This window comes from Callorhinus ursinus, unplaced genomic scaffold, assembly GCF_003265705.2.
Source record: "Callorhinus ursinus isolate GAN/ISIS: 27379988/994484 unplaced genomic scaffold, GSC_fseal_2.0 scaffold8, whole genome shotgun sequence".
NCBI lineage: Eukaryota > Metazoa > Chordata > Mammalia > Carnivora > Otariidae > Callorhinus > Callorhinus ursinus.
In genome coordinates this window covers 15827316-15853517 of record NW_027397070.1, presented here as the reverse complement: position 1 = coordinate 15853517, position 26202 = coordinate 15827316, and the positions used below count along the sequence as shown (strand labels likewise).

The following is a 26202-nucleotide window of genomic DNA, read 5'->3' as shown; positions in this document are numbered from 1 at the left end:
TGGCCCAAACTCAGTCCATTTAAATTCTCACAGAATTGTCATACACACACACACACACACACACACACACAATCACTAGATGCACTTGGTTGAATGACTGAATACCATGACAACAGTACTTTTTAATTTAGGTAACAAGAAAACAATCCTCATAACTGACCCAATATTTTAAAAGACTTTTTGATTTTTAATGCACACATTTTAAAGCACGGGGATATAAATACCCCTAAACGTGTCAACAAAGACACATAAATACTTAAGAGAAAAAAATCTATGCAACCTGTTATAAACTGACCTTAAAAAAAAAACTAGACATCTTGAGCGCTGGGAGTTCAGTATCTCCAGATTTTACACCAGCACGATCTTTTTACATTAACACACAGAAAGAAGAGAAGAAAAATCTCACTTATGGTAAAGTATCTCCAAAGAGCATTCTTTATTACAAGAAAATGCAGAATTACAATCCCAACTCCCCGTCCAGGCTTAGGTGTCCTTTCAAGACAACGAGAAGTTTCATCACTAAAAAGAATTCATTTCCGAGGATCAGTCCTCAAGTTTCTCACAGTCGGGAGAACCACGTGTCATTGACCCCTGTTCAAAACGAATAACATGACGGAAAAGCTAATTCGTTTCAGGAATCCGAAACATTTAACACACCTTTGCAAAATCCCGCTAGGCAAACGCTCTCTTCACCTTCCGGATCTCCAGGTCCCCTTCCACCACACACAAACACACACACACACACACAAACCACCCAAGCAGCCTACGAACGTGGCTACTGCCTCGGACAGAGGCCGGAGCCCGACAGCAGATGAGAACTGGCTTCAGGACCTCTAACCACGGCCGCTCAGACCGCAAAGCCAAAGTCTGCTGCTTCCTTCCCCAGGAGGCTCCTGCGACCCCTGGGCCAACTAACCCTGATCGCGCCTGAACTCACCCTGCGTAGCTTTTCCAGAACCAGCCCCAAATACGACTGAGGGGCCGTCCTGGGCCCCTCCATGGCGCCAAGGCTGCCTCAACTGAAGTGGCCGAAGCCAGGGCCTGGCGGAGCCACAACAATCAGTAGAGAACACACCGCGTTCGGTCCGGAACCCAAACCTGCACCCGGCAACCGGAGCACTGCGGAGCCGGCTGCGGGGGGTTGCTGGAGGGAACGGCACCGACAGGCCTCAAGGGTCCAATGATGCCCACCCGGAGAGCCTCGCCCCTAGTTATGCTCCACGTCCTGAAGATCCGAAGGTCCAAGCCCGTCCCGCACGAACCTGCGACCTGCCCTCTCCTCACCGCCCACCCCCCGATTTGGTTTCGGCCAGGCCTCGGCTGGGAGGCGGGGACGCGGGGACGCGGTAACTTTCCCCTCCTTCTTCGCGCGACGTGTCCTTGCCTCGCGTTCTTAAAGGGGCCGGCGCTCTACTTGGCGAAGCCAACCACCCTTGGAAGTCGACGGGCTCGAGGCAGAGACAGTGGAATTGGGCCTCAGGCTCTGCGCTGTGGTGTGGGCCGCACAGCCCAGAAGACTAGGGCAGTGGCTCAGGGCCCCCTCACTTCGGGTGGCCGCGGTAGCGGCGAGGCTCGTCTTGGAGGCCCCCTGGGCGTGGAGCCCCGCGGGGTGAGTGCGGCACGGCCCCTCGACCCACGGGTGGACGCCAGCTCACGCACCGGCCCCCAGCGCTTTTCTCTCGCAGTCAAGAGCTTATCTGCACCCCATTGAAGCCCAGCGTACCCCGGGGGACGCTGCCAGCTCAAGGAAACCGGCCGCCGCCTTCATTCCAGTCAGAAAATGGCCTGCAGGGCCTGTGCGTCCTGCCAACCGCGTCCGGACTTTGGACTCTGGACAGGAAGGGGTCGCGGGTCAGCCGTGGTTTGGGCAAAGCTTAACCTCTCCCAAGCAAGAGAACATCGATCGGGTCTCCTCCGCCCAGAGGAGGCTTGCAGGGATTTACTCGCTTCTACCTGTTACCTGGACACTTGCTAGGCAGAGCTGCCTTAAATTCCACGAGTTCCTAGTTAGCCAAACGCTAAAGCAAACCCCTGTGGACCTTGGCTGAGCGACTGGTGTTCTCCCCTGAGAAGGGGAGCTAAAACTAGCACCTTGCTGTCTAAATTTAGGACCCTATTTTTAGGTCTGCTGAATAAAGTATGGAGTGCTGGATTTGTTCCTGGGAGACTTTTAGCTGACATAGGTGTAAAGGATAACCCGGAAGGCTTCCTTGCCAGTAGTAATAATCCGCAACAAACTCGGCCTGCTACAAGTCCTCAGTGAAGCAACACAAAAAGGAGCAAATACTTCTTCCTAAACAAATCACCCAAGAGAACTCAATAGTTGAACAAAATCTTAAATCCTTAGGAAATTTCCCTAATGTAAGCTGGCAGCAACAGAACAACTGTGCCAAAAAGAATCAAAAAATGGCCCAAGTTCACAACAGTTGATTTTTAGGACCAAAATGGGGCCTAGTTGTTTAAAACTCTAAAGTGCTCTCTTTTGCCACATCAGCCTGCAGTTTCCAGGAACTATCAGTATCAAAACGTAGCAGAAATTGCTTAATATTTCTTCAATTTTAAGGTATTACACAACATTCCTATATGTTGGACAGTGTGTATTGAAATTATATTATGTGAATACCTTATTAAAGTCAAAACAGAAGCATAACCAAAATTTTATATTTAAAATTTCAGAGAATCATAGAACAGTATATATCAATTAGAGGATTGTATTGGTAAAAAATTCTTCAATGTCTGAACATTTTCAGAAAACGCTAGAATCATTTTCAGCTTTCAGGACTTATTTATAACCTAAAACATTTTTTTTAATCCTTTTGCCTAAGGCAGTCTGTGCCCTTTTCCAATTTTTCAATAATTACCATTCCAAATATTAAAAACATAGATTAAATACAAAATAATAAATGAAAATTTTTAAAAATCTAAAAGATTCCCCCATAAAAACACAGTAAAACTTCAACTCAGTGCCAAATTCAAACCTAATTTCTCTTCTGTACACTTACTAGTCATATAGAAACTTACCTCTTCCTCTAAATCGTTCAGTTCCATTTTTTAAAAAGTTCATGTTAAAATATCTTAACATGTAAATAAAGTTCTACTAAGCACCTCATATCCTTGAGAAAGATTTTCAGATTCTCATACATCTGATACACTCCTGTTTCCACACAGATTGTGATCCTGTTTTGACACATGTGCGGTAAAGGGGTGCTGTAGGTGGAGTTGTGACTACCAACACAGAATCCAATTTCATGGCCGTCACTCCTGATTAAATATGTTTTTTTCTAAAATATCATATATATTACTACCCTCATAAAAATCTACAATTGAAAAGAGACATCCTGAATTTGATAACTGATAAAAATTGAATGTTGTATTCTATAGTCAATTCATATATCTTTTACCATGTAAAAGATATTCAAAGATTGTTCTCAAATAGATATGGGATTTTGCTGTCTTATATAGACCTGCTTTAAGGGAAATGGAGAACAAATGCTCTTAGTGACAGCTACTAGGAGGCATCAAAGAACACTGGAAACATGCTAACCAATAAACCTTGTCCACAGTCTAGAAACTGATTTCCCTTATGAAGGGCCCTGTTGCAAAGCTGTAGGTACTAGTTACGCCCATTTAATTAAACAATGGCATGGGCTATAGGATCTAGTCCTTTGGAAGAAAACCAAACATGCTGAGCCACACTTTCATTCTCTGTACTAGTGATGTAAGAGTTGTTCTCAGAACATATTGAATCAGGAGTTACCTGTTGAACAAGAGCTGGTAATTTCCTTTGTTAATTCCACATATAAATGAAGCATTCTAATTAAGAATAGATAAATGTTAGAACTCAAAGAGCTTCTTCAATTATAAAGTAGATAAAAAGTAGTATTAATTCCTATTTCTTAAACAATTCAAAGAAAGTATGTTGTATAAAAATCTAACAGAAATTACTAGCAAATAGAAAAAATTACCTGAAACATTTAGGCAGAAGAAAAGGAAACCTTTTCACCTAAATTTAACTGGAAAATTGCTCAGATTTTCCATTTACTGCAGCTATTCAAAGCTATATTATGGGAGCTTAGTAGATGCACTAAGATTTTAAAATTCTAGGTCTGACAGGAATTCTTCAGAACATTTAGTCCAAACATTATGAACTTAAAGCCCTATAGAGGCCATACAGATGAACTAAATGCAGGGAGATGAAGAATTCATGTCTATTCAATACAAGTACTATTCCTTGAGCTTCTTGGTTGCCATATGAAAATGGGAGACTATATATTACAGTCTTCTACTTTTTCGAGAGAACCCAGAAATTCAGATCTTTGTTATGAACTCACCTTTTAAATGTTGGTAACCGGTTCTTAATTTTTTAAACAATGCACAAGTCAATTTTGACCAGCAGCCTGTCATCTAGTCTCAGCTTTTGATATTAGAGTTTTAAACCTGAAACTGCCCTCCAGAATAAGTAACTTTCCAAGGTCACAAGATAATTACCATAAATTTAAATTCAATATTCCCATGTCTAAAAAATTTCAACCAAAATGGTTAAAGTAAAATGTGTTTGACCGTATTTACTGAGTCCACAAAAATAAACATACTTCATAGCCTTTATTAAATAAGCACTTTATATGAGAGGTGAATGTGGCATACTGATTAATAAATTATTATTTTTTTTTAATTTAGTAACTTCACTAGTATAATTTGTGGGGGAAGGGTTGACAGGGGAGGGATGTGTCAGTAGGACATACCAGTATACAACTAATTCCATGGGGAGTTGAAAGTTTTATTATGACTTTATAATCATCATTCTTACTGGTTTTTATTTTCTCCTATGATGGAGCAGATTTCTAAGTAAAGTTTTTTGGGGTTTTTTTTGTCTTAAGGCTTTTATTTTTTTTTAATTTTTATTGTTATGTTAATCACCATACATTACATCATTAGTTTTTGATATAGTGTTTTAATCAGTGTCTTTAAGAACAAATCATACAGGGTAAGTTAATCACTTCTCTGGGCTTATTTGCCAGGTAATATCAACTCTCTAGAACCTTAGCAAAGAAATAAAGTGAAGAGGAAGTCTCTGAAAGCAAAATGATATATATTATGAAGCCCAGTTTTCACAGACTCTTATCACAGTCACCACCATCTACCTGGTCACCCAAGCTAGAAACCTGGTAAGTTATCCACACTTTTCTATTTTCCTCTCTATGCTACATTCAATCAATCATTAAATCCAATGAATTCTATCTGCAAAAGATCTGTCTAGTTTGTCCTTCCAATCATTTTAACAACCACCATCAGCTATTGGACCAAAGGTTAAAAAAGGTGGCTAGGGGGCCAAACTTGATCCACAGAACATTTTGTCTGACCTGTATGGTATTTCTTTTTAATCTGAATATTTGCCAGCATTCAAAATCAAGAGATTTCACACAAAATATCCAGATTTCCACCTTTTCTTGAAATATCAAAAGATCTGGCAAAACCAGGCTAAAGGTAAATAGTAGCTACATCCTTTGGAGAAAGCATACACACTCTGTTGGTTACAATTCTCATCTTTACCTATGCTTCATTCATTTCATTTGAGTTTATATACCCTGATTTAGACCTTCACCATTTATTTCCTAAACTAATGCAATAACTTCTTGACCAGACCTGCCTTTGGTCTTTACCTGTTAAATCCTTATTTGATAATATTGACAGACAGACTTTATAAATGAAACTTTTTCATTTTACTCCCTGCTTAAAATTCTTCACTAGCACCCCATTATCTACAAGATAGAGTTCAACTTCCTATTATAACATTCGAAGCTATTCTTGATTCAATCCCTGTATAATCTTCATTATCATCCTATATTCAGTCAAACTGAATTGCTTATAGTTCGCCAAAAATGCCTTGATCTCTCCCACTTCTTTACTTTTAAAAATGGTCTCTCCTCCACCTAGAATTCCGATCCTTTCTTTGTCTGGCCAACTCCTCCTCTTCCTTCAAGGTAAGTATGATCTCCTCTGAGACACTTTCCCAGGCCCCTCTTCCCCACCATCTCTACCTACCACTTCCAGTCAGTCTTCTAGGGCATCAGTAAGCTGATCAGTCTATTAGTAGCATCCTATGGCTATTACAGCACTGTATTATAACTACTGCTTTTTTTTTACCTGTGTCCTCCAACTAGAGTAAGCGTCTTAAAGCAGCCACTGGTAAATTTCATCTTAAAATATAAGAAGATAAAAGTGCTTCTTCAATTATTTATATGTTAGCAGTAGATGAGAAAAGGAAATAACATTTGTAAAAGGCCTTCTATGTAAAGCACTATAGCTAAGTCCTTGGCAATATCTCATTTACAATAAATGAGATAGGATTTAATAGGATTTACAATAAAAAGTGGACAGATTTTGGAATTTTAGCTATGACTTGGTTAAATTTTGAGATATTAGTTGCTTTTGTAGGATTCTCACAATACACCATTTTGAGATCACAGCTGTCATTCAGATACTAATAAGATGTGCTTAAGATTCATTTTGGCTCTTATCATTTCCAAGTTAACTCATTTAGCCTACTTTTCCCTGATATGAAAAAAAGGGAAGAAAACAGGAACAAAAAAAAAAAAAAAAAATGCTGAAGATCAACAAAACTTAAGGAAAGGTTAAAAAAAAAAATCCTTCAGCGGCACCTGGATGGCTCAGATGGTTAAGTGTCTGCCTTCAGTTCAGGTCATGATCCCAGGATCCTGGGATCAAGCCCCACATCAGGCTCCTGACTCAGCAGGGAGTCTGCTTCTCCCTCTCCCTCTGCCTCTCCCCCTGCTCATGCTCTTGCTCTCTCTAAAGCTGTGTCTCGAATGAATAAATAAAATCTTTTAAAAAAAATCCTTAACAATATCCATGCAACAAAATGTTCATGTAAGAGAAATCGTACAGGCAAGATTTTATGGAAAGAGAAACATTATGTAACATTTGCATAGGGAGGATTCACTCAAACATCATTTTCAACTATTCCTATATTTAGAAAAGTAGATAAAATTATTGCAAAAGATTTAAAAGGTCAACTTACCCTTTCTGTAAGAACTATAATTGATGAACATGCAGAATTCATGAAATCACAAATGTCAATTTGAAATAAATATTTCAGAATCTGATACTCAGAAGCATCTTCTGTCAATTTATAAATAAAAATAAGTTAACAGTGTGATGTAACTTTTGAATCTAATTTCTTCCTTAATTGCTGCATTAGAAAACAAATAACTTTTTTTTTTACCTTCTTGAGAAGACAAAAAGTAATCAGTTGAAACTGTTTGACTATTTGGCAGGGTATTTTCCACAGATCTGTCTATTTCCGCCTGAGTAGATCCTTCAGTACCTAGTGATGTTTTTGATTTTTCATCATTATTTTTAGAAGATGGAGTTTTGAAGTGTACTTCTTTATGAATTCTCCTGGGTGACTCTATTTTAGAAGCCATATCTGCAAATAAAATTAGAAATGTTCGGGTTTTTTTTTAAAGATTTATTTATTTATTTTAAAGAGAGAGAGAGAAAGAGCACGTGTGTGCACTGGGGGAAAGGCAGAGGGAGGGAATCTTCAAGCAGACTCCCTCCTGAGCGGGGAGCCCCACACAGGGCTCCACATGGGGCACCATGTAGGGCTCAATCCCACAATCCATGAGATCATGACCTGAGCAGAAACCAAGAGTTGGACACAACCAAATGAACCACCCAGGCACCCCTGGAGTTCATTTAATACTTGCTTTGTTGTGGGCTTCCCTTTTGTTTTCTAGGCAGGCCATTCTTTGAATTTTTGTGGTTATTGTGATACTTTTTTATGGAAAGAATCCACTAAAAAATAAATTGCACCCTGCATTAGTTCCTACTGCTAATGTAATAAATTACCACACATTTAGTGACTTAAACAATACAGATATATTCTCTTAGAGTTCTGGAGATCAAAAGTCCCAAAACCAAGGTGTTGGCAAGGCTGTAGACTCTAGAGGAGAATCTATTTCCTTGCCTTTTCTGCCTTCTGGAGGCCACCTACATCCCTTAGCTCATGGCCCCTTCTTTCATTTTCAAAGATAACACTGCAGCATCTTTTAACCTCTCCCTTACTCTGACCCTCCTTCCTTCCACCTTTAACAAACCTTGTGATTATATTGGGCCCACAAGGATACTCTCTCCATCTCAGGATGCTTAATTTAATCATATCTGCCGGTCCTTTTTGCCATGTCAAAAAGGGTCTGGGAATTAAGACATGAACATCTTTGAATGGCCATTATTTAGCCTACACAATGCCTTTTCTTTATTCTTTTACCAAGGAAGAATTTTTAAAACTGTATACAATTCTATTCTCTACATTGCCTTTTTGTCCTAAAAACTATTTTAAAAAAACTAACATAGGGCGCCTGGGTGGCTCAGTCGGTTAAGCGACTGCCTTTGGCTCAGGTCATGATCCTGGAGTCCCGGGATGGAGTCCCACATTGGGCTCCCTGCTCAGCGGGGAGTCTGCTTCTCCCTCTGACCTTCTTCCCTCTCATGCTCTCTCTCTACCATTCTCTCTCTCTCTCTCTCTCTCAATAAATAAAAATCTTTGTAAAAAAAAACTAACATGGGGCGCCTGGGTGGCTCAGTTGGTTAAGCGACTGCCTTCGGCTCAGGTCATGATCCTGGAGTCCCGGGATCGAGTCCCGCATCGGGCTCCCTGCTCAGTGGGGAGTCTGCCTCTCCCTCTGACCCTCTCCCCTCTCATGCTCTCTCTCTCAAATAAATAAATAAATAAAATTAAAAAAAAACTAACATAACTGTCAACAACTCTGTTGTGCTATATAAGCCTATGACTAAGAGCAAGACATTAAATAGCTCTCTACAGGATTTCATTCCTCTTAGAAACATTTATTACCCAAGAAAGTGTAATATTTAAATGCCATTGCAAAAATATATATCCCTGCCATTCAAGAAAATTGGTAAGACAGATTATTCCTACTTTATCTGTTAGAGAACCAGAAAGAGTCAAATGACCAATATTATTTACAGTATCTACAGCCTACCTTTTTTTTATACAAAAGGATTTATTAAAAAACCAGTAAGACACTACAACATCATGACACTATAACACAGGGCTTTTAACACAAGACTTGCTTTACAATACTGAAGGGACAAAAAACACAAATCGATTCAGAGGCATAGCCTTTAAGAAATAAAACAATGAAAGCAAATCTCTTTTGAGAACTCAGAATCAAACTTTAGAGGGACTCAACATGATACTTCCATTCAGGGACTTGATACAAAAAATTATTTGAACTACTATGAGCAGGTGGCAAGAGCCACCTTCAAATGAATCTTCAGATTGGAAAATACTGTTTCACCACCTGTTGGGGATAAGTTGCAAATGGAAAAATTTAGTATGATCAGTAGCTATTTCAATGATCACCTCGCCTGGATACTTTCCCATAACAACTCTGCTGGTTGCTGTAATCACCAATATCCACAGTAGTTGTTGTAAGCGATGTAATCATATCCTACATAACCACCTATTCTATTTAATAGGTAGAACAAACTGAGCCAGTTACACAAAGAAAGGCAATATTAAAACTTACAGCAATCAATTTCCAAGTTCTGCAATCTAGTCCACTGGATCGTGCATATCTACAACACATATTTGCCAGTATGTACTATTAAATATAAAAGCCATTATCACTCAAACTTTTTTTTTTAATTTTATCTATTTATTTTAAGAGAGAGAGCATGCAAGCATGAGAGGGGTAGGGGCAGAGAAAGAGGGAGCAGACTCCCTGTTGAGTGCAAAGCCTGACATGGGGCTCAATCTCAGGACCCTGAGATCATGACCCAAGCTGAAGTCAGACCTTAACCCACTGAGCCACCCACACACTGCCTCTCTCAAACTTTAAATGAGATTGCTCCAAAGATGGAAGAACCACTCACTTCCAAAGAAACTGTATTAGCCATTTGCACAGAAAGATACCCATAGGCTTAGGGTATTTGAAACAAATTTGAAACTGACAAGGTACCAATCAAATGTCAGGTATTGTACTTTTCCCACTCTCTTGCAGCTTTGTTAATTTCAAAGTCAATCTTTGTTTCCCCCTTCATCCCATCTCCAGTATATTATTATATAGCATATTATCCAGTAGGTATATTAGAAGAAACAATGAATAAATAGAAGCTTTTTAAATCCTAAAATCAGATACATCTTTTATATCAAGTGAAAATTTTGAATGATTGAGAGCAATCTTTAATTGGCTAGTAATTACAAGATGTTTTATATTATAAAGTACATTATTTACTAATTTATTAAAGTGTGTTGTGTAAAACAAATATAGATAATGTAAATTCACACTATATTCTTTTTTTCTTTTAAAGATTTTATTTATTTATTTGATAGAGAGTTAGAGAGCACAAGTAGGCAGAGCAGCAGGCAGAGGGAGAGGGAGAAGCAGTCTCTCCACTGAGCAGGGAGCCAGACGTGGGGCTCGATCCCAGGACCCCAGGACCATGACCTGAGCTGAAGGCAGCCGCTTAACTGACTAAGCCACCCAGGCGCCCCTCAAACTATATTCTTAACATCATTATTTAAGTTATTTTAGCAATTAAGCAAAGATTGACAGCATTAAAATAACATTTTGTATGTTTATGTTGGCTCAGTACGTATTGTAAGTAGAATATAAAAGTAAAAAACTTCAAGATATTCTCATTCAACTGTTAGTAAAATACATGCTTCCATGAGTATACACAGGTATATGCTTATTTCCTCTTTCAGACCCAGTAACAGCATAAAGTTGTGCTGAGAAATCAAATTAAAATCAATAGTAAATTATATTTTTGGATTTCATTCCTATGCTATGAACATGTCTGGCAAAAGCAAAATTATACATGTTTCCTTAATTTGATGATCTCATGAAATTCACATAATTCTTCAGTGAGTGCCATAAATTTCTGAGAAGGAACTCAAGAAATTATAAATCTTATCACTGCTTTTTTTACAGAAGTCATAAATTTATAGTAGCAGAGAAAAACTTTATATTATCCAACTGATAATATGATCATTAGGGAAAATATAAGGTTTATTTTGCATTTCAGTGTAATAAGGCTGATAGAGATTTAAATAAAATATTCCTGATTTTTCTGATTTTTTGCTACATATTAAATATTTAAATGATTTATACCTTTAAATGATAATATACCTGAGTTCAAATTTAGAATGAAAATATATATGCACATCTTTTGAGAACCTTCATTTAAAAAGGATTATCCAGGGCGCCTGGGTGGCTCAGTTGGTTAAGCAACTGCCTTCGGCTCAGGTCATGATCCTGGAGTCCCGGGATCGAGTCCTGCATCGGGCTCCCTGCTCAGCGGGGAGTCTGCTTCTCCCTCTGACCCTCTTCCCTCTCGTGCTCCTATCTTTCATTCTCTCTCTCTCAAATAAATAAATAAAATCTTAAAAAAAAGAATCCTAAAATAAAGAAATAAAGAAATAAAATAAAAAGGATTATCCATGGGGCGCCTGGGTGGCTCAGTAGTTAAGCATCTGCCTTTGGCTCAGGTCATGATCCCACGGTCCTGGGTTCAAGTCCCGCATAGGGCTCCCTGCTCAGCGCGAAGTCTGCTTCTCCCTCTCCCACTCCTCCCTGCTTGTGCTGCCTCTCTCGCTGTGTCTCTCTCTGTCAAATAAATAAATAAAATCTTTTAAAAAATAAATAAATAAATAAAAAAGGATTATCCGGGGCACCTGGGTGCCTCAGCATCTGATTTGGGCTCAGATCATGATCTGGGGATCCTGGGATCCAGCCCCGAGGTGGACTCTCTGCTCAGTGGGTTGTTTGCTCTTCCCTCTCTCTCTCTGCCCCTCTTCCCCGCTTGTGCTCTCTCTCTCTCTCAGATAAATAAAATCCTAAAAAATAATAAAATAAAATAAAAAACAAAAATAAAAAGGATTATCCTTCCCCAAAATTAATTGAAAAAAAATTTAATTTGAACCATGTCAAAATTTCCCACATTTGTATTATTGCATCATATATTCATGTGCATACCATATCAAATAGCCATTTATTTTAAGACAATTCAATTTTCAAATGTAGTTTAAACTGATCATTTGATTGAATTAACTAATCAGAGTTAAAGGGGAAAAAAAAAGTTTTAACCAACCTAGCCTGAAGTATAGTATTCAGGTAAAGTGGGATTTACTTCTCAGTTATATTTTAAGATAAGGATAGGAAAGTATCAGTGCAGTTCTGAAGAGCAGTATTAATGATTAGTAAGAGAATTATTCAGTGTCTAATTTTGCACTTTCAATTACAAATTTAACATAGCACTTTGATGCTGTCATTTATTTGGCATTGCTCAAAAGATGAAAGTCCCAAGTAAGCAAACACGTATCAGTAATTTAATAATGCCCTCTGTGGACATCAAAGTTAAAAATGAGCAATCAGGGGGCCTGGGTGGCTCAGTTGGTTAAGCGTCTGCCTTCAGCTCAGGTCATGATCTCAGGGTCCTGGGAGCAAGCCCCATGGGCTCCTGGGCTCCCTGCTCAGCAGGGAGCTTGCTTCTTCCTCCCCCTCTGTCCCTTCTTCCCAACTTGTGCTCTCCCTCTCTCTTTCTCAAATAAATAAATAAAATCCTTGATAAAATATCATTTTAACTGCATTTAAAATAAATACATATGTTAAGAAAAATTAATACTTCCTATAGTATTTTTATACTTAATTAATTAAATTAATTTCAGGGTATTATTTTCACATGACTTAAACCTAAGCTTTAAGATTTACCTTAGATACAGATATGCCTTTCTTTTTTTCTTTTTTTAAGATTTGATTTATTTATATGAGAGAGAGAATGAGAGAGAGAGAGAGCATGAGAGGGGAGAGGATCAGAGGGAGAAGCAGACTCCCTGCTGAGCAGGGAGCCTGATGCGAGACTCCATCCCAGGACTCCAGGATCATGACCTGAGCCGAATGCAGTTGTTTAACCAACTGAGCTACCCAGGCACCTCAGATATGACTTTCTTACAATTGTTTATAAACAGAATTTTAGGTCAAATAAAATAATGAAGAACTTTTCATATTTTTTTATTAAATTTTTTTTTAAAGATTTATTTGACAGAGAGAGACACAGCGAGAGAGGGAACACAGCAGGGGGAGTGGGAGAGGGAGAAGCAGGCTTCCCGCGGAGCAGGGAGCCCGATGTGGGGCTCGATCCCAGGACCCTGGGATCATGACCCGAGCAGAAGGCAGACGCTTAAAAACTGAGTCACCCAGGTGCCCCAAGAACTTTTCATATTTAACTGTACTTGGGAAACTCATTATTTAAATAAGTTCAATTGGAGTCCTTTTGTAAAATAGTTACTAATATTGTAATAAAAATAATTGTTCCCTAATTTATCTGTTTTGTAAATACCTATATCAGTATATTAGTTTTTCTATAAATCTGGTTATCTTGGGTCTCAGCCCTTCATAAATATTGATTTAAGATCAGTAATTCATTTTTTTATTAAGGCAAATTTTCATTTGCTATTTCATAAAAGAGTTGTTGAAATTATCTGAAAATTTTGGTTGTTGTAGCTACTTCCCCAATAGTGAAAAAATGGGGCCTGTGGCTTTATCTGAATTTCTTTTAGTATTCCTTTTTAAAAACAAATTTTACATGACCCCAGGTCATTTTCCATTTAATTAATATCATAATATTTTGGAATAATATACTTTGTATAGAATGACATATCTTTTTTAGAAACAGAGTAATTTCTGAATATTTTCTTGAAAGTCCCTCAAAACTAGTTATAATTGCATAAATGCCTTATTCTCATTTGGTTGTTCTCGAAATTTTCATATTTAGAAATTCTCTTAGCATCACTATATGAAATAATAAATAAATTCTACTTAAGTGATATTCAGGCTGTCCTTGAGTTTCTATACATGCTCTAAATATTTTCATATGTCTATATTTTGAATCTTCTCTATTTCTGGACCTGACACTGTTTTGCTTTATTTTAGTCTCACTTATTCTTCCCAATTACTCTTATCTGCTTTTTCATAAATATTCCCTTAGGATCTAACAAGTGTAGAACAAAATAATTTCCTCTTTGCCTTTGGCAATCTAGGTCTTTAATATTTTTAGTCTTTGGGGCGCCTGGGTGGCTCAGTCGTTAAGCATCTGCCTTCGGCTCGGGTCATGGTCCCAGGGTCCTGGGATGGAGCCCCATGTAGGCTCCCTGCTCCGCGGGAAGCCTGCTTCTCCCTCTCCCACTCCCCCTGCTTGTGTTCCTGCTCTCACTATTTCTCTCTCTGTAAAATAAATAAATAAAAATCTTTAAAAAAATATTTTTAGTCATTAAAAAGCATCACACCTACACCTTTCTCATTTAGAAAAGGGGAAGAATCTAAGTATACATTCTGGTTAAGGGTATTAATTAAGTAAAGAGTTCACATTTTGGAGAATATTAAGAAATGACATATAGTTCTTCTGGAAATTCAAGAAAATCAACCATTTCTGATGGAAATAAATGTGTTTTCTTCTGAATCTGCAACACTGTTGATCTCTTCTTTTGAAAGGCTATCTGTCATTCTAGAGTTCAATCATTCCTGTATTATTGGCCAATATTTGGGGAGTTCCTAATCTGTCCATCAGAGAGACATCAGAATGGAGATGTGGGAAAGTCATGTTATATAATTCTTTACTTAAAATAGAATCCACAGGTTTTTAATCATAGGAATTACTAGATACCTATACATCTGGATCTAGAAGTATCCTCTGATACTCTGCCCTCTTCCATTGCCTACTCTTGAGCTCCCAGAATTGAGAGAAAACCATTCAAACATAGTTATACTGGGAAGGTGTTAATGAGCTAAAAAGTTAATGTAAATGAGCAGAAAGAAATCCTCATTTACCAAAATAGAAAGTCAATGGACATCATCTAATATAAATCAAAGCAGAACGATATAAATGTTTTATAAATAGAGATAAATACTAAAAGAAATTTGCTTCAAAAAAAAAAGAAAAAGAAAGAAAGAAATTACTGTCCCTGGAACAGAGGTTAGAGTAGAGATGGACACAGGGAACAGAAATTGCTTTTGTTTAAAAAGAAAAATAGTGGGCGCCTGGGTGGCTCAGATGCTTAAGCGTCTGTCTTCGACTCAGGTCATGATCCTGGAGTCCTGGGATTGAGTCCCGCATCGGGCTCCCTGCTCCTTGGGAGCCTGCTTCTCCCTCTGCCTCTCTCTCTCTCTCTGTCTCTCATGAATAAATAAAATCTTTAAAAAAAAAAAAAAGAAAAAGAAAAATAGCCTTGGGGCACCTGGGTGGCTCAATTGGTTGAGCATCTGCCTTTGGCTCAGGTCCTGATGGTCCTGGGATTGAGCCCCACATCAGGCTCCCTGCTCAGTGGGAAACCTGCTTCTCCCTCTCCCACTGCCCCCTGCTTGTGTTCCCTCTCTCGCTGTGTCTCTCTGTGTCAAATAAATAAATAAAATCTTAAAAAAAAATAGCCTTAGTACTATTTATATTTTTAAACCTGTTAACATACACTACTTCAATACAAATAAAAATATATTGTAAGCTATCTTAAGATCTTCTTGGAACACCTATGTATCTCCAATCATTCTTTCTTCCTTAGTATTTTATTTTATAATATTAAGATCTAAGTCCCAGAGTAAATCAGAAATTAATAAAAGGGTAGTTGATAAGGTTGTTGTTAATTATTGAGTATATTGAGAAACATGGATTTCTGGACTTTTTCATCCGATTTGTACTGATAAAAATAAATTATGTTTAAAAAAGTAAATTATATTAGGGGCACTTAGGTGGCTCAGTCGGTTAAGTGTCTGCCTTCCGCTCAGGTCATGACCCCAGGGTCCTGAGCTCCCTGCTCAGCAGAGAGCCTGCTTCTCCCTCTCCCTCTGCTGCTCCCCTGCTTGTGCACTCTCTCTCGCTGTCAAATAAATAAATAAAATCTTTTATAAATAAATAAATAGATAGATAGATAAATAAATAAATAAATAAATAAAATTACAGATATTTTATACAAACCTGACGGACTGGATCTGCTTTTCAGCATCATAACTTCCATATTATCTGTGTGATAATTTTCAGCTGAAAATTCTTCTGTTTCATCATTTTCAATTACATTATTTTCATCCTGTATCTGTTTGGAAAATTGCAATTCTGTTTCCTTTGGAATGTCCTGGAAGTTCCAATTATATAAAAACTTTTTAAAATATAGTAAGGTATCAGAATCATCTGTTTTCTCTAGGACTCTTTCCTTTCCTACTTGCTCTTCAGTTTCCATAATTTCTATCGTTTTTATTTCTTGTTCCTTATCAGGGTCAAATTTACTTGTTGGAAGATGTTCATGTTTATCTCCTCCACCTCCTTCTTCCCTTTTTCCATCATCTGATATAATTTTATCTTCATTGGTATATACAAAGCCTAGCATACCAAAACCAAAATCAAACCAACTTGGCTTGAGAATTGAGGTATCATTGGCGATTGTGTCTTCTTTTTCTGTTAATATTTCTGTGCATGGAACTGTGGGTTCTTCCTCAGATGATAAGGAATTAGAAACATCTTGTAGTGGTGGATTGCTTTCTTTGGACAATAATTCAAGCCCTGTATGCTCACCTCCAAAACCTAAATAACTTTTAAAACCACCCCCAAACCAACTAGTGGCTTCAGGACTGATAATCGTCTCTGACTCAGAACCTAGTTCAGACTGTTTCTTTGGCACGGAATTGAATTCCAATTCAGGTTCTTGCTTTTGTTCTGTTTGGGGTTCATCATTATTTAATTCCTGTAGGTCATTCTCATCTTCTCCTGCCATTTTTCTACTTTGAAATGAACTTTCTTGTAGAGGTTCAATAACTGATTCAAAAGCCTTTCCTTCAGCTAGTTCCCTTCCAAATCCAAACCATCCTTTCACTTCAGGCGAGGATGGTGGGATGTGATCCACTTCTGGAACATAATCCTCTTCCATACTTCCAGCTTCCACTCCTTCCCACTCTTTTGATTCACTAGTACTTCTGATATCTTCAGGAGCTTCCGATACTGGAAACTGATCTTCAAACAAAGTACTTTCAGAAGTTGAATAAAATCCAGATTCTGTCTGAAAATCACTTTCATATACACTAGATTTTTGGTCTTTATCTTCTTCATATAGACATATATTTTTGCCATCATCACTGTTTAATTCACTGTCTTCATTTTCAAATGTGTAACTTACTCCAAGAAGACAAAGAAAATCAGATTCCTACAAGAGAAAAATTGATTGACATAAATATACTAAAATTCCTTGTTTCTCCCTAAATCACTTAAAATAGATGACTATGATTTTCCCAAGACCATACAACTAGCTCAACAGCACAACAAACACTAAAATCAGATCTCCTAATCTCAAGCATTTATATCACAACTGACTCAGGGTCAATGATATAAATCTAAATGAAAAATCAAGGCTTTGAGTATATTCTGGAAATAAACGCTTGATGAAAAGGCATACAGGTCCACAAAATCTTGCTTCTTTTAAGAGTACATTAACCAGACACATGCAGCTGTGTGGTGATTTGAGAGAGGGGAGTTTCACAGCACATGGTGACAGCTCAGACAGCCCAGAGATTCTAAAGCATGAAGGCCTTGTTAAAAGTTGCACTACAGGGGTGCCTGGGTGGCTCAGTTGTTGGGCGGCTGCCTTCGGCTCAGGTCATGATCTCGGGGTCCTGGGATTGAGCCCTGCATCGGCCCCGCATCTGGCTCCCTGCTCATCGGGAAGCCTGCTTCTCCCTCTCCCACTCCCCCTGCTTGTGTTCCCTCTCTTGCTGTGCCTATCTCTGTCAAATAAATAAAATCTTTAAAAAAAAAAAAAGTTACACTACAACATTTAGACTTCTTTTATTGAACACTGTATATAGCCAATTGTGGTGGGGAATCCTCTTGTTCATCTCACAGAACAACCAGATCATCAAGAAGAAAAATGATGAAGTTAATTTTTTTTTAAATTTTATTTTAAGTAGGCTTCACACCCAATATAGGGCTTGAACTCACGACCTGAAGATCAAGAGTTGCGTGCTCTACCGACTGAGCCAGCCAGGTGCCCCAAACTTATTATTTTTTAATCTGAAGGTATGAAACAGTGAGATGTGCTGCTCTTTGGATATAATCATTATGAAATGAGAATAAAGTTCAGAATTTTTAAAAAGTAAACTTCAAAATTGAAATTTTACAGTGTTTTAGGCACTGCAGTATAGTATGTGATTTGGAACAGACTCTGGAGCCAACTGTCTGGGTTTAAATCCTGACCCTGCCATTTACTAGCTCTGTGAACTTGGGTGAATTATATGACCTTTCTATGCCTCAATCTCCTCATCTGTAAAATGAGGATAATGACAGTATCTACCTTACAGGGGTGTTGCGTTGTGAGGATTAAATGAATGAAGTGCTTAGAATAGTAACTGTCTGTAGTAAACACTAGCCTAACCTGGCCCAAGTGACACTACCCTAGATGAGCCAGTAATGTAAAAGTAAAAAGGCCCAACACTTGTCTCTATTCAAGGCAACTCTGAAAGGCCATCCCAGGTTCAGAGTTCCTTATGGAATCAACTGAGACCTTTGTTGCAACTGCATCACAGTTCAACTTCTCTGCCTAATCCTGCTTTTTCTTTTGGTCCCTCACAAGTGTTATTCCTAAAAGTATGATACCCCAGTAAACTTCTTGGGTGTAAAGGTCTACCTTAGAGTCTATTTCCCAGGGAACTTGACCTAAGAATGTAGGGCTTCTGTATGCTTACTATATGCTATACACTGTGCTAGGTGCTTCTACAGTCAACAAAAGGAAAAAAGTAATTATGAATTGTGGTAAGTGCTATGGAGGAAATAAAGAGGAATCTGTGATTAAGATGCAGTAATTCCACGAAGATCATCATGGAAGGCTTCTCTGAGGCACTGATGTTTACATGGTGATGTAAAGAATAAGAAGGAACTAGCTAAGTGAAGAACCTGGGGAAAGCATTTGAACCAGAAGGAGCAGCCTACTTAGGTCTCTGGGCTGGGAGAGTGTTTGGCATGTTCTAAGAACAGTCAATAGGTGAGTGTGGCCAGGAGCATAGTGAGTGAGGGGAGAGAAGTGTCAGGGTCATTGGGATGGGGGTGGAGAACAGGAGCAGATCACGTAGAGCCAGAGTAGGTTGATTCTAGGTTCAGTGGAAAGCCATTAAGGGGCTTTAAACCAAAGGAATGACCTCTGATGTTTTTTTGTTTTTTGTTTTTTTTTTTTGGTTTTGTTCTTATGAGATCCATTGCTGTTTGGAGAATGAATTGGAAGAGGACAACAGTAGAGGCAAGGAGACAAATACTGCAGTATTCTTATCAAGAGATTATGAGGCCTTGGATCAGGGCTATGGGGAGAGTGAAAATGACATGAAGACAATATATTCCATATATATTTTGGAGATAAAACTGACAGGACCAGTAAGTATACATTAAATTGACTGTTAATCCCAGAATTTATGCTGGGAAAGAGCCAGATAATAGACAGTTTTCTTGACTAGGCTAACTCACTTCACATTGACCTTATTTAAGGTAAGTTGCCTTAACTTGGAATCTGAATTAAATGGGCTAATCAAACTTACATATTGAAAAGTCACTTTCTGATTCCTCTTCTCATTGTCAAGCCCAACATTATCAAACCCAACATTATCAAGCTTCATTTAAAACTCAACAGAAAAAAGAAATTGTACAGATATGAGACCTAGAGAGAGTGATGGGAAATAAATTTTGTCCTAGTGGGATAATAACATTAGTAACAATATCTAATACTTATATAGCACTTACTAAGTGCTGTTCTATATACTTTATATATGTTCATCTTTCCCCAATAAGTTTATAAAGTAGCACTATATTATAATCATCATCCTCATTTTACAGATTAGAAAATTAAGGCATACAAGGCCACAGTCAGGCTTTGAACTCAGTCCAGAATCCATGATGCTCTTAACCACTTCACTCTAGTACCTGTCTGTAAATTTTTCAGAAAGCAGTATGCCTGTCATCAATTCTGTCTTACCTAATTTTATTCACATACTCAAACTATTCCTAGAGTGAGTTCTCAGACCAACTATTTTACATATTCACTATACAAGATACTTAATCAATGGACACTTATACTACAGAAAACTGCTTTAGCCAAAAAATTTTAAATTTAAACAACTGAAATGTTATTAATACTTACTTTAGTTGATATCTGAACTTCATCAGATATGAACACCTCTTCAATCTGGACTGCATCTCTGGGAAAATATCCAAAGTCCTTTCCTTTCTACCAAAATGAAGAATAAAGATTAGCAAGGAAGAGTGATCAAAGCTATAATAACCATTGAGCCTAATTTTGCCCCAGGTCCTTGGCTTTCATCTGTCTCAATCACAAACATTAATTGGCTTTCATTTGCCATCTAAAAGAAAGTAAGTGAAATCATATTCCTTTTTTTAAGATCTTATTTTTAACTAATCTCTACACCCAATGTGGGGCTCAAACTTAGAACCCCCAAGATCAAGAGTCACATATTCTACCAACTAAGCCAGCAAGATACCCCTATTATTCAAAAGAATAGTATTAATTTGAGGGAACAAAGAACCAAGTTGTAAAAGGTCACTTTTTCAATCTTCTGAGGGAAAACCACCCCACACACCGGTTTTCTTCCTTTTTATGTTTGTCAATGACCTTCCTTACCCAGGTGGACCCCAGATTTATACTGTCAACCTGGAATATCAAAAGGCAAAGGAATGGTGACAGTAGCCAAGCTAGATGGAGCTGTGACATATTCAACATTTTCAGGATGTCAAAATCAAGTAAGAGATTTAAACTCTGAAGGGCCAAGATGGATTCATCAGAACAGCAAAGATCTATGAGTCCTCCTGGGAGGATTTGGTTCCCTTCAACTTTTCTGGGGCTACCTTGGTAATAGCTATCTTCTAAATCCAGTTTAAGTACCTAGAAGATGTCCCCTAAGAGTAAAGGTTTCACCACTCTCAGCCCATTTCCTATCCCTTGCAAAGTTTAAAGACCATGTTTTGGTCCTTTGATCCAGCACCATTACACCTCAACTGTGATTCTTCCAGCTCTGTAGTTGCTGCAGCTACTTGGAAACTGATAGTCTGTGGGTGAACTCTGCAGTGTGGTTTCTTAAACAGCTGCCTGCCTGACTAAAACACCTAATGCAAGGAACTCAGTATGCTTGAAACTTCACCCTGGCTCCACACATTACATGCTGCTTTTGTGTGGAACTATCATTTTCACACATAGAAAACAAGAAAGAATGCTTTCCTTTCCTCTTACGATCCCTACCGTGTCATTTTTCTTACAGCTGCATTGGTTGCCTCTAATTTGTTCAAAGACATCCACTGGCATGTGTAAGAGACCATAAGCAGTAAGGAATCTTGGGAACTGCAAAAGCCAAATAATTCTGGCCATTGACAGTCAGGGGTTCGGTCATACAGCCCCTAATGCTAAAAAGCAGGATCAATCCAAACAGAACCTGTTCCTTCGAATAGTGATCACAGGGGTTACACAACAGAAAAATCTGTTGCATGTTCAATATGGAAATGATGTATGCATCAGGTTGGTCATGCTTGTTCAGCTTGGAAGTAAAATTGCTTATAGCATCTTTTCATTATAAAGCATAATGATACCATCAAAGATACAAATGTGTTTCCAATTGAAAAGATTAATCATTAATTTTCCTGTTACATATTTACAGAGATTATTCAGGCTTCTAGGAATTTCAGTGTAATAGGACTTTGGCCAAATAAAAGACTCTCCCAATTGTTGTCATTGTTGTTTTTCATGAAAAATTCATATACCTTGATTCTCTAGGCTACTCATCTCTCTGGATCTCTTCAATAAGAACTCCATCCTTGGGGCGCCTGGTGGCTCAGTCAGTTAAACATCTGCCTTTGGCTCAGGTCATGACCTCGGGGTCCTGGGATCAAACCCCATATCAGGCTCCCTGCTCCGCAGAGAGTCTCTCTCTCTCCCTCTGCACTCTCCCCCCAACCCCACCCGTGCTTTCTCTCTCTCTCTCTCTTTCAAATAAGTAAATAAAATCTTAAAAAAAAAAAACAAGCCATCCTTTATTTGCTCAGAAAGACATGTCTTTTAATCCAATTAACTAAAACTTCCCAGTCTCTTTTAAACTAAGCCATTGGCAGCATCATGGGATCACTGGTGTTGCCTAGACATCCCATAATCTCCACCAGCACCTCTAAATTTTATTCTCCAAGTAAATATAAAACTTAACTTCAAAAACTATGCATGCTATGTAAAAATAATTTCAAGGCACTCTTAGTTCTCTATTCCAACCAGAATGCCTTCTGAAAATATTACTTTTATAGAAATTCTGGAACCGGGGTGCCTGGGTGGCTCAGTCATTAAGTATCTGCCTTCGGCTCATGTCATGATCCCAGGCTCCTGGGATCGAGCCCCGCATTGGGCTCCTTGCTCAGCAGGAGGCCTTCTTCTCCCTCTCCCATTCCCCCTGCTTGTATTCCCTGAACCAAGACTGAACATGACCATTTTTTATTTGTTTAAATATGTTAAGGGTGGGGTGCATGGGTGGCTCAGTTGGTTAAGCATCTGACTCTTGATTTTGGCTCAGGTCCTGATCTCAGGGTCATGAGATCAAACCCCATGTGGGGCTCCACGCTCAGCGGGGAATCTACTTGAGGTTCTTTCCCTCTGCCCCTCCCCCAACTCATGCACATGCTCTCTCTCTCTGTTTCTCTCAAATAAATAAATATTTTTTAAAAAATATGTTAAGGGTTTTAAATATATATTACATATATACTATATATGTAAAGTGCTTTAAAATTATTAAAGTTCCGGGCGCCTGGGTGGCTCAGTTGGTTAAGCGACTGCCTTCAGCTCAGGTCATGATCCTGGAGTCCCGGGATCGAGTCCCACATCGGGCTCCCTGCTCAGCAGGGAGTCTGCTTCTCCCTCTGACCCTCCCCCCTCTCATGTGCTCTCTCTCTCTCATTCTCGCTCTCTCAAATAAATAAATAAAATCTTTAAAAAAAAATAAAATTATTAAAGTTCCTTTAGAAACAAAAAGCAGGTATTCTGTACAAGCTAGTCATTTATTCTACATTGTTTTTTTGTTTACATTCAGTTTTTAAAACTAGATACTTACACTTCCTGCCCACAAATCTTCCCCTTCTCCTGCAAGTTTAACATAAACAGATATCTCTTCTCCCTTAGTGAAGTTCAGGTATCGGCAGTCAGGTCCTCTGTAATCTCTCGTGGCTAAGACTCTGCTTATTAAAGCTATGTAAACATGTGAGAAAAACACACAATTTAAATTAAAATGTTATTTCTCCCCCTCCCATCTTGCCCTCCTCCAGTCTACCCTGTGTATTTCCAAATGCTAATTTCTTCATATCATTTATCACCTCAAAAACCTACATAGACTTCCCACTGCACACAGAATCAATTCTAAGCTCTTTGGCTTGGTATCCAAGGCTATTCATAACCTGATCCTCTTCCTTATTTAAAATGATTTCCTCTTATTCCTTTACAGTCAAGTTCATCTATCCATTGTCCCTGGAATATGTCATTATCATTCTTGTCAGGAAGGAAAGGTGAAGATAATTTGTTTTCTTCCTAGCACCTACTATAGTAGTCCCCCTTATCTGTGGGGGAATATGATCCAGGACCCCTAGTGGGTGTCTGAAACCACAGATAGTACTGAACCCTATATACACTATGTTTTTTCCTATGTATACATACATATAATAAAGTTTAATTTATAAATTAGGCACAACAAGAGATCAACAATAGTAAAATTGAACAATTATAACAATATATTGTAATAAAAGTTATGTGACCAATCTCTCTTTCTCGAAATATCTTACTATACTGTACTTATTCTTCTTACAATGATGTAAGATGATAAAATGCCTCCCTAATGAGATGAAGTGAGGTACACGAGGTAAGCACTGTGACATAGAGTTGGGCTACTATTGACCTTCTGACTGCATGTCAGAGGGATCATCTGCTTTTGGACCATGGTTGACCCCAGGTAACTAGAACCATGGAAAGTGACCCATGGGTAAAAGGGACTTTTGTATATTCCAGGCATTATGATAACTCTTTCATACCTTTATTTTATTAAATCCCCCAAACAGACCTATAAGGTCAATAATCTTATATCAATCTAACAAATGAGCCTTTAACTAAGTCTTAGAGAGTTGGTCACACACCTGATAAATGGTGGAGCCAGATTTGCACTGAGATTATTTTTACTGCAATATCTGCCTTCCATATTCTGAGATTTTTCTTTCTGTTCTTTCCTAAGCCTAGAAACCCTTCAGTCTCTCTTTGTGATGAGCTCATATCCTACTTCTTCTATGAGACATCCCAAATTGGTCCAGCCTGTTCTGCCCCTTGTCTGAACTTCAATATTATCTCTTATCCTTATGTTGTATTGCTATTTACTTTTTCATGTTGACCTAATTCCTGGAGGTCAAGAAACTTATCTGACATTTCATTTTCCTCCTCTTAAATCACACTCGTACCCCTCCAGACTCAGCACGTAATAGGCCCTCAATAACTATGATCACAACTACATACACTAGATTTAGCCCTTCAGTACATAAAGTAATATACATACCATATTACCTATCATAATTATACTAACATATGTAAAACATTTTGATTAAGTCATATGATTAAAGTTAAAATAACATTATAAATTACTATAAATTTGAATGTTCCCTTTCCATGTTTCATGTCTGGCCCTAAGGAAACTAAAATTAGGTTGTAAAAAGGGAAAGAAAGATTATTGCTATTATAAAACATCATCTAGTAAGTCTCTATATATCAAATTACATATCCAAATGATTAAGGAAAATGTTTACTCAAAAAAATTTACTTATAAATTATTACTTCCCCACTAAAAATATTTTGCATTTTTAATTTACATGTTGCAAATCGGAAATAATTCTCACACACTGAAGAGATAGAACATATTTAAAACAATTGTAATATATTGTGATACTATTCATCTTGCACCATAATGCTAATAACAGAAAATAACTTCTTAAGCAATAAAATGAAAATTAGTTTTTCTTTGTAGAAGATAGGAGAAAGTTAATATTCAAGTATATAAATAAAATTATGTACTCCTAACACTGATTTCATTATTTTTACATGATAAATGAACACGGAAATGATTAATGTTTGATAAAGCTTAGACAATAAATCATGGCGATATGAAATAAACGCATTTTTAGAAAACTCATGAGAATCAGAAAGTTCTGATTGAGAAATAGAAACTAAAAAATAGGGGTGCCTGGGTGGCTGAGTCGTTAAGCGTCTGCCTTCGGCTCAGGTCATGATCCCAGGATCCTGGAATCTAGTCCCGTATCGGGGTCCCTGCCCCGCTGGAAGCCTGCTTCTCCCTCTCCCACTCCCCCTGCTTGTGTTCCTGCTCTCGCTGTGTCTCTCTCTCTGTCAAAGAAATAAATAAAATCTTAAAAAAAAGAAACTAAAAAATATAAGAGCTTCATAAATAAAGAACTATCAAATGGTTTGAAATCTTTTTAATACAAATCAATACAAATCAATTTAGCTACCTTAAAAAACAGTAAAAGCGCTGATTTGTTTTTGAGGCCTGAATTAATACCTTCATCATTTCTGATATATTTATATATCAGGCTGATCTTTGCCCCTTGATACACTTACATTAAAATTTATTACAAAATGCTTTGCTTCTAGCACTTTCTTTTTATAGATGTGTATTTTATAATGGCAAATATTTCTCAATGACATTACTGCTCACTTCTATCCTACATGTCCACAATAACATATGTCATTTCAGAACCTTAGTTTAAGAGGAAAAGAAGGAAAAAAAGAAAAGCAAACTTACTTTCACACTCCAAGTCACCACATTTTTTAAAATCTGCCAGCAGTTTTGTGCCCTCCAGACACTTTATCAGAGAAATTACCAAAAGGAGGGTTCTGTGAACTCCAAGCTCCGCCATGCTAAAACAAGCAGGAATCCCAAACAAGGTTTAAGCCAATTGTTTAGGCCGTAGATATGCCAGCCAAAACAAGAGCTATCCCACTCTCTCCACTAAATTTAAGAGAAAAGGTTTGTTTTTCTGAATCCCTTCACAATTACATTTTTCAACTGGTATTTAGGCTTAACTTGAGGGAAAAAAGCTTTCTGTTCGCAA

General features: G+C 38.0%; 1 protein-coding gene and 1 long non-coding RNA gene across 13 annotated transcripts in view; one reads left to right on the top strand and one right to left on the bottom strand.

Moving 5' to 3' along the window:
* The window catches only part of MIA2 (MIA SH3 domain ER export factor 2), a 92678-nt gene extending 66476 nt beyond the window's left edge, over nt 1-26202 (bottom strand). For 3 of the 12 annotated variants that reach the window (XM_073895129.1, XM_025870138.2, XM_025870140.2), the window contains exon 1: nt 3022-3154. In XM_073895129.1, coding sequence (XP_073751230.1) covers nt 3022-3048 — 27 coding nt within the window. In that variant the 5' untranslated portion in view covers nt 3049-3154. Of the gene's footprint in view, nt 1-409; nt 592-937; nt 1131-3021; nt 3155-7039; nt 7141-7243; nt 7448-16011; nt 17228-20200; nt 20288-23156; nt 23291-25892 lie in introns of those variants that run through there. The other 9 variants (XM_025870137.2, XM_025870139.2, XM_073895130.1 and 6 more) reach the window with 8 other exon arrangements.
* LOC112822455 (uncharacterized) lies at nt 1362-22027 on the top strand. The gene is made up of 4 exons (XR_003207712.2): nt 1362-2563; nt 5019-5165; nt 19264-19440; nt 21842-22027. It is a non-coding gene; the product is annotated as an uncharacterized lncRNA (long non-coding RNA).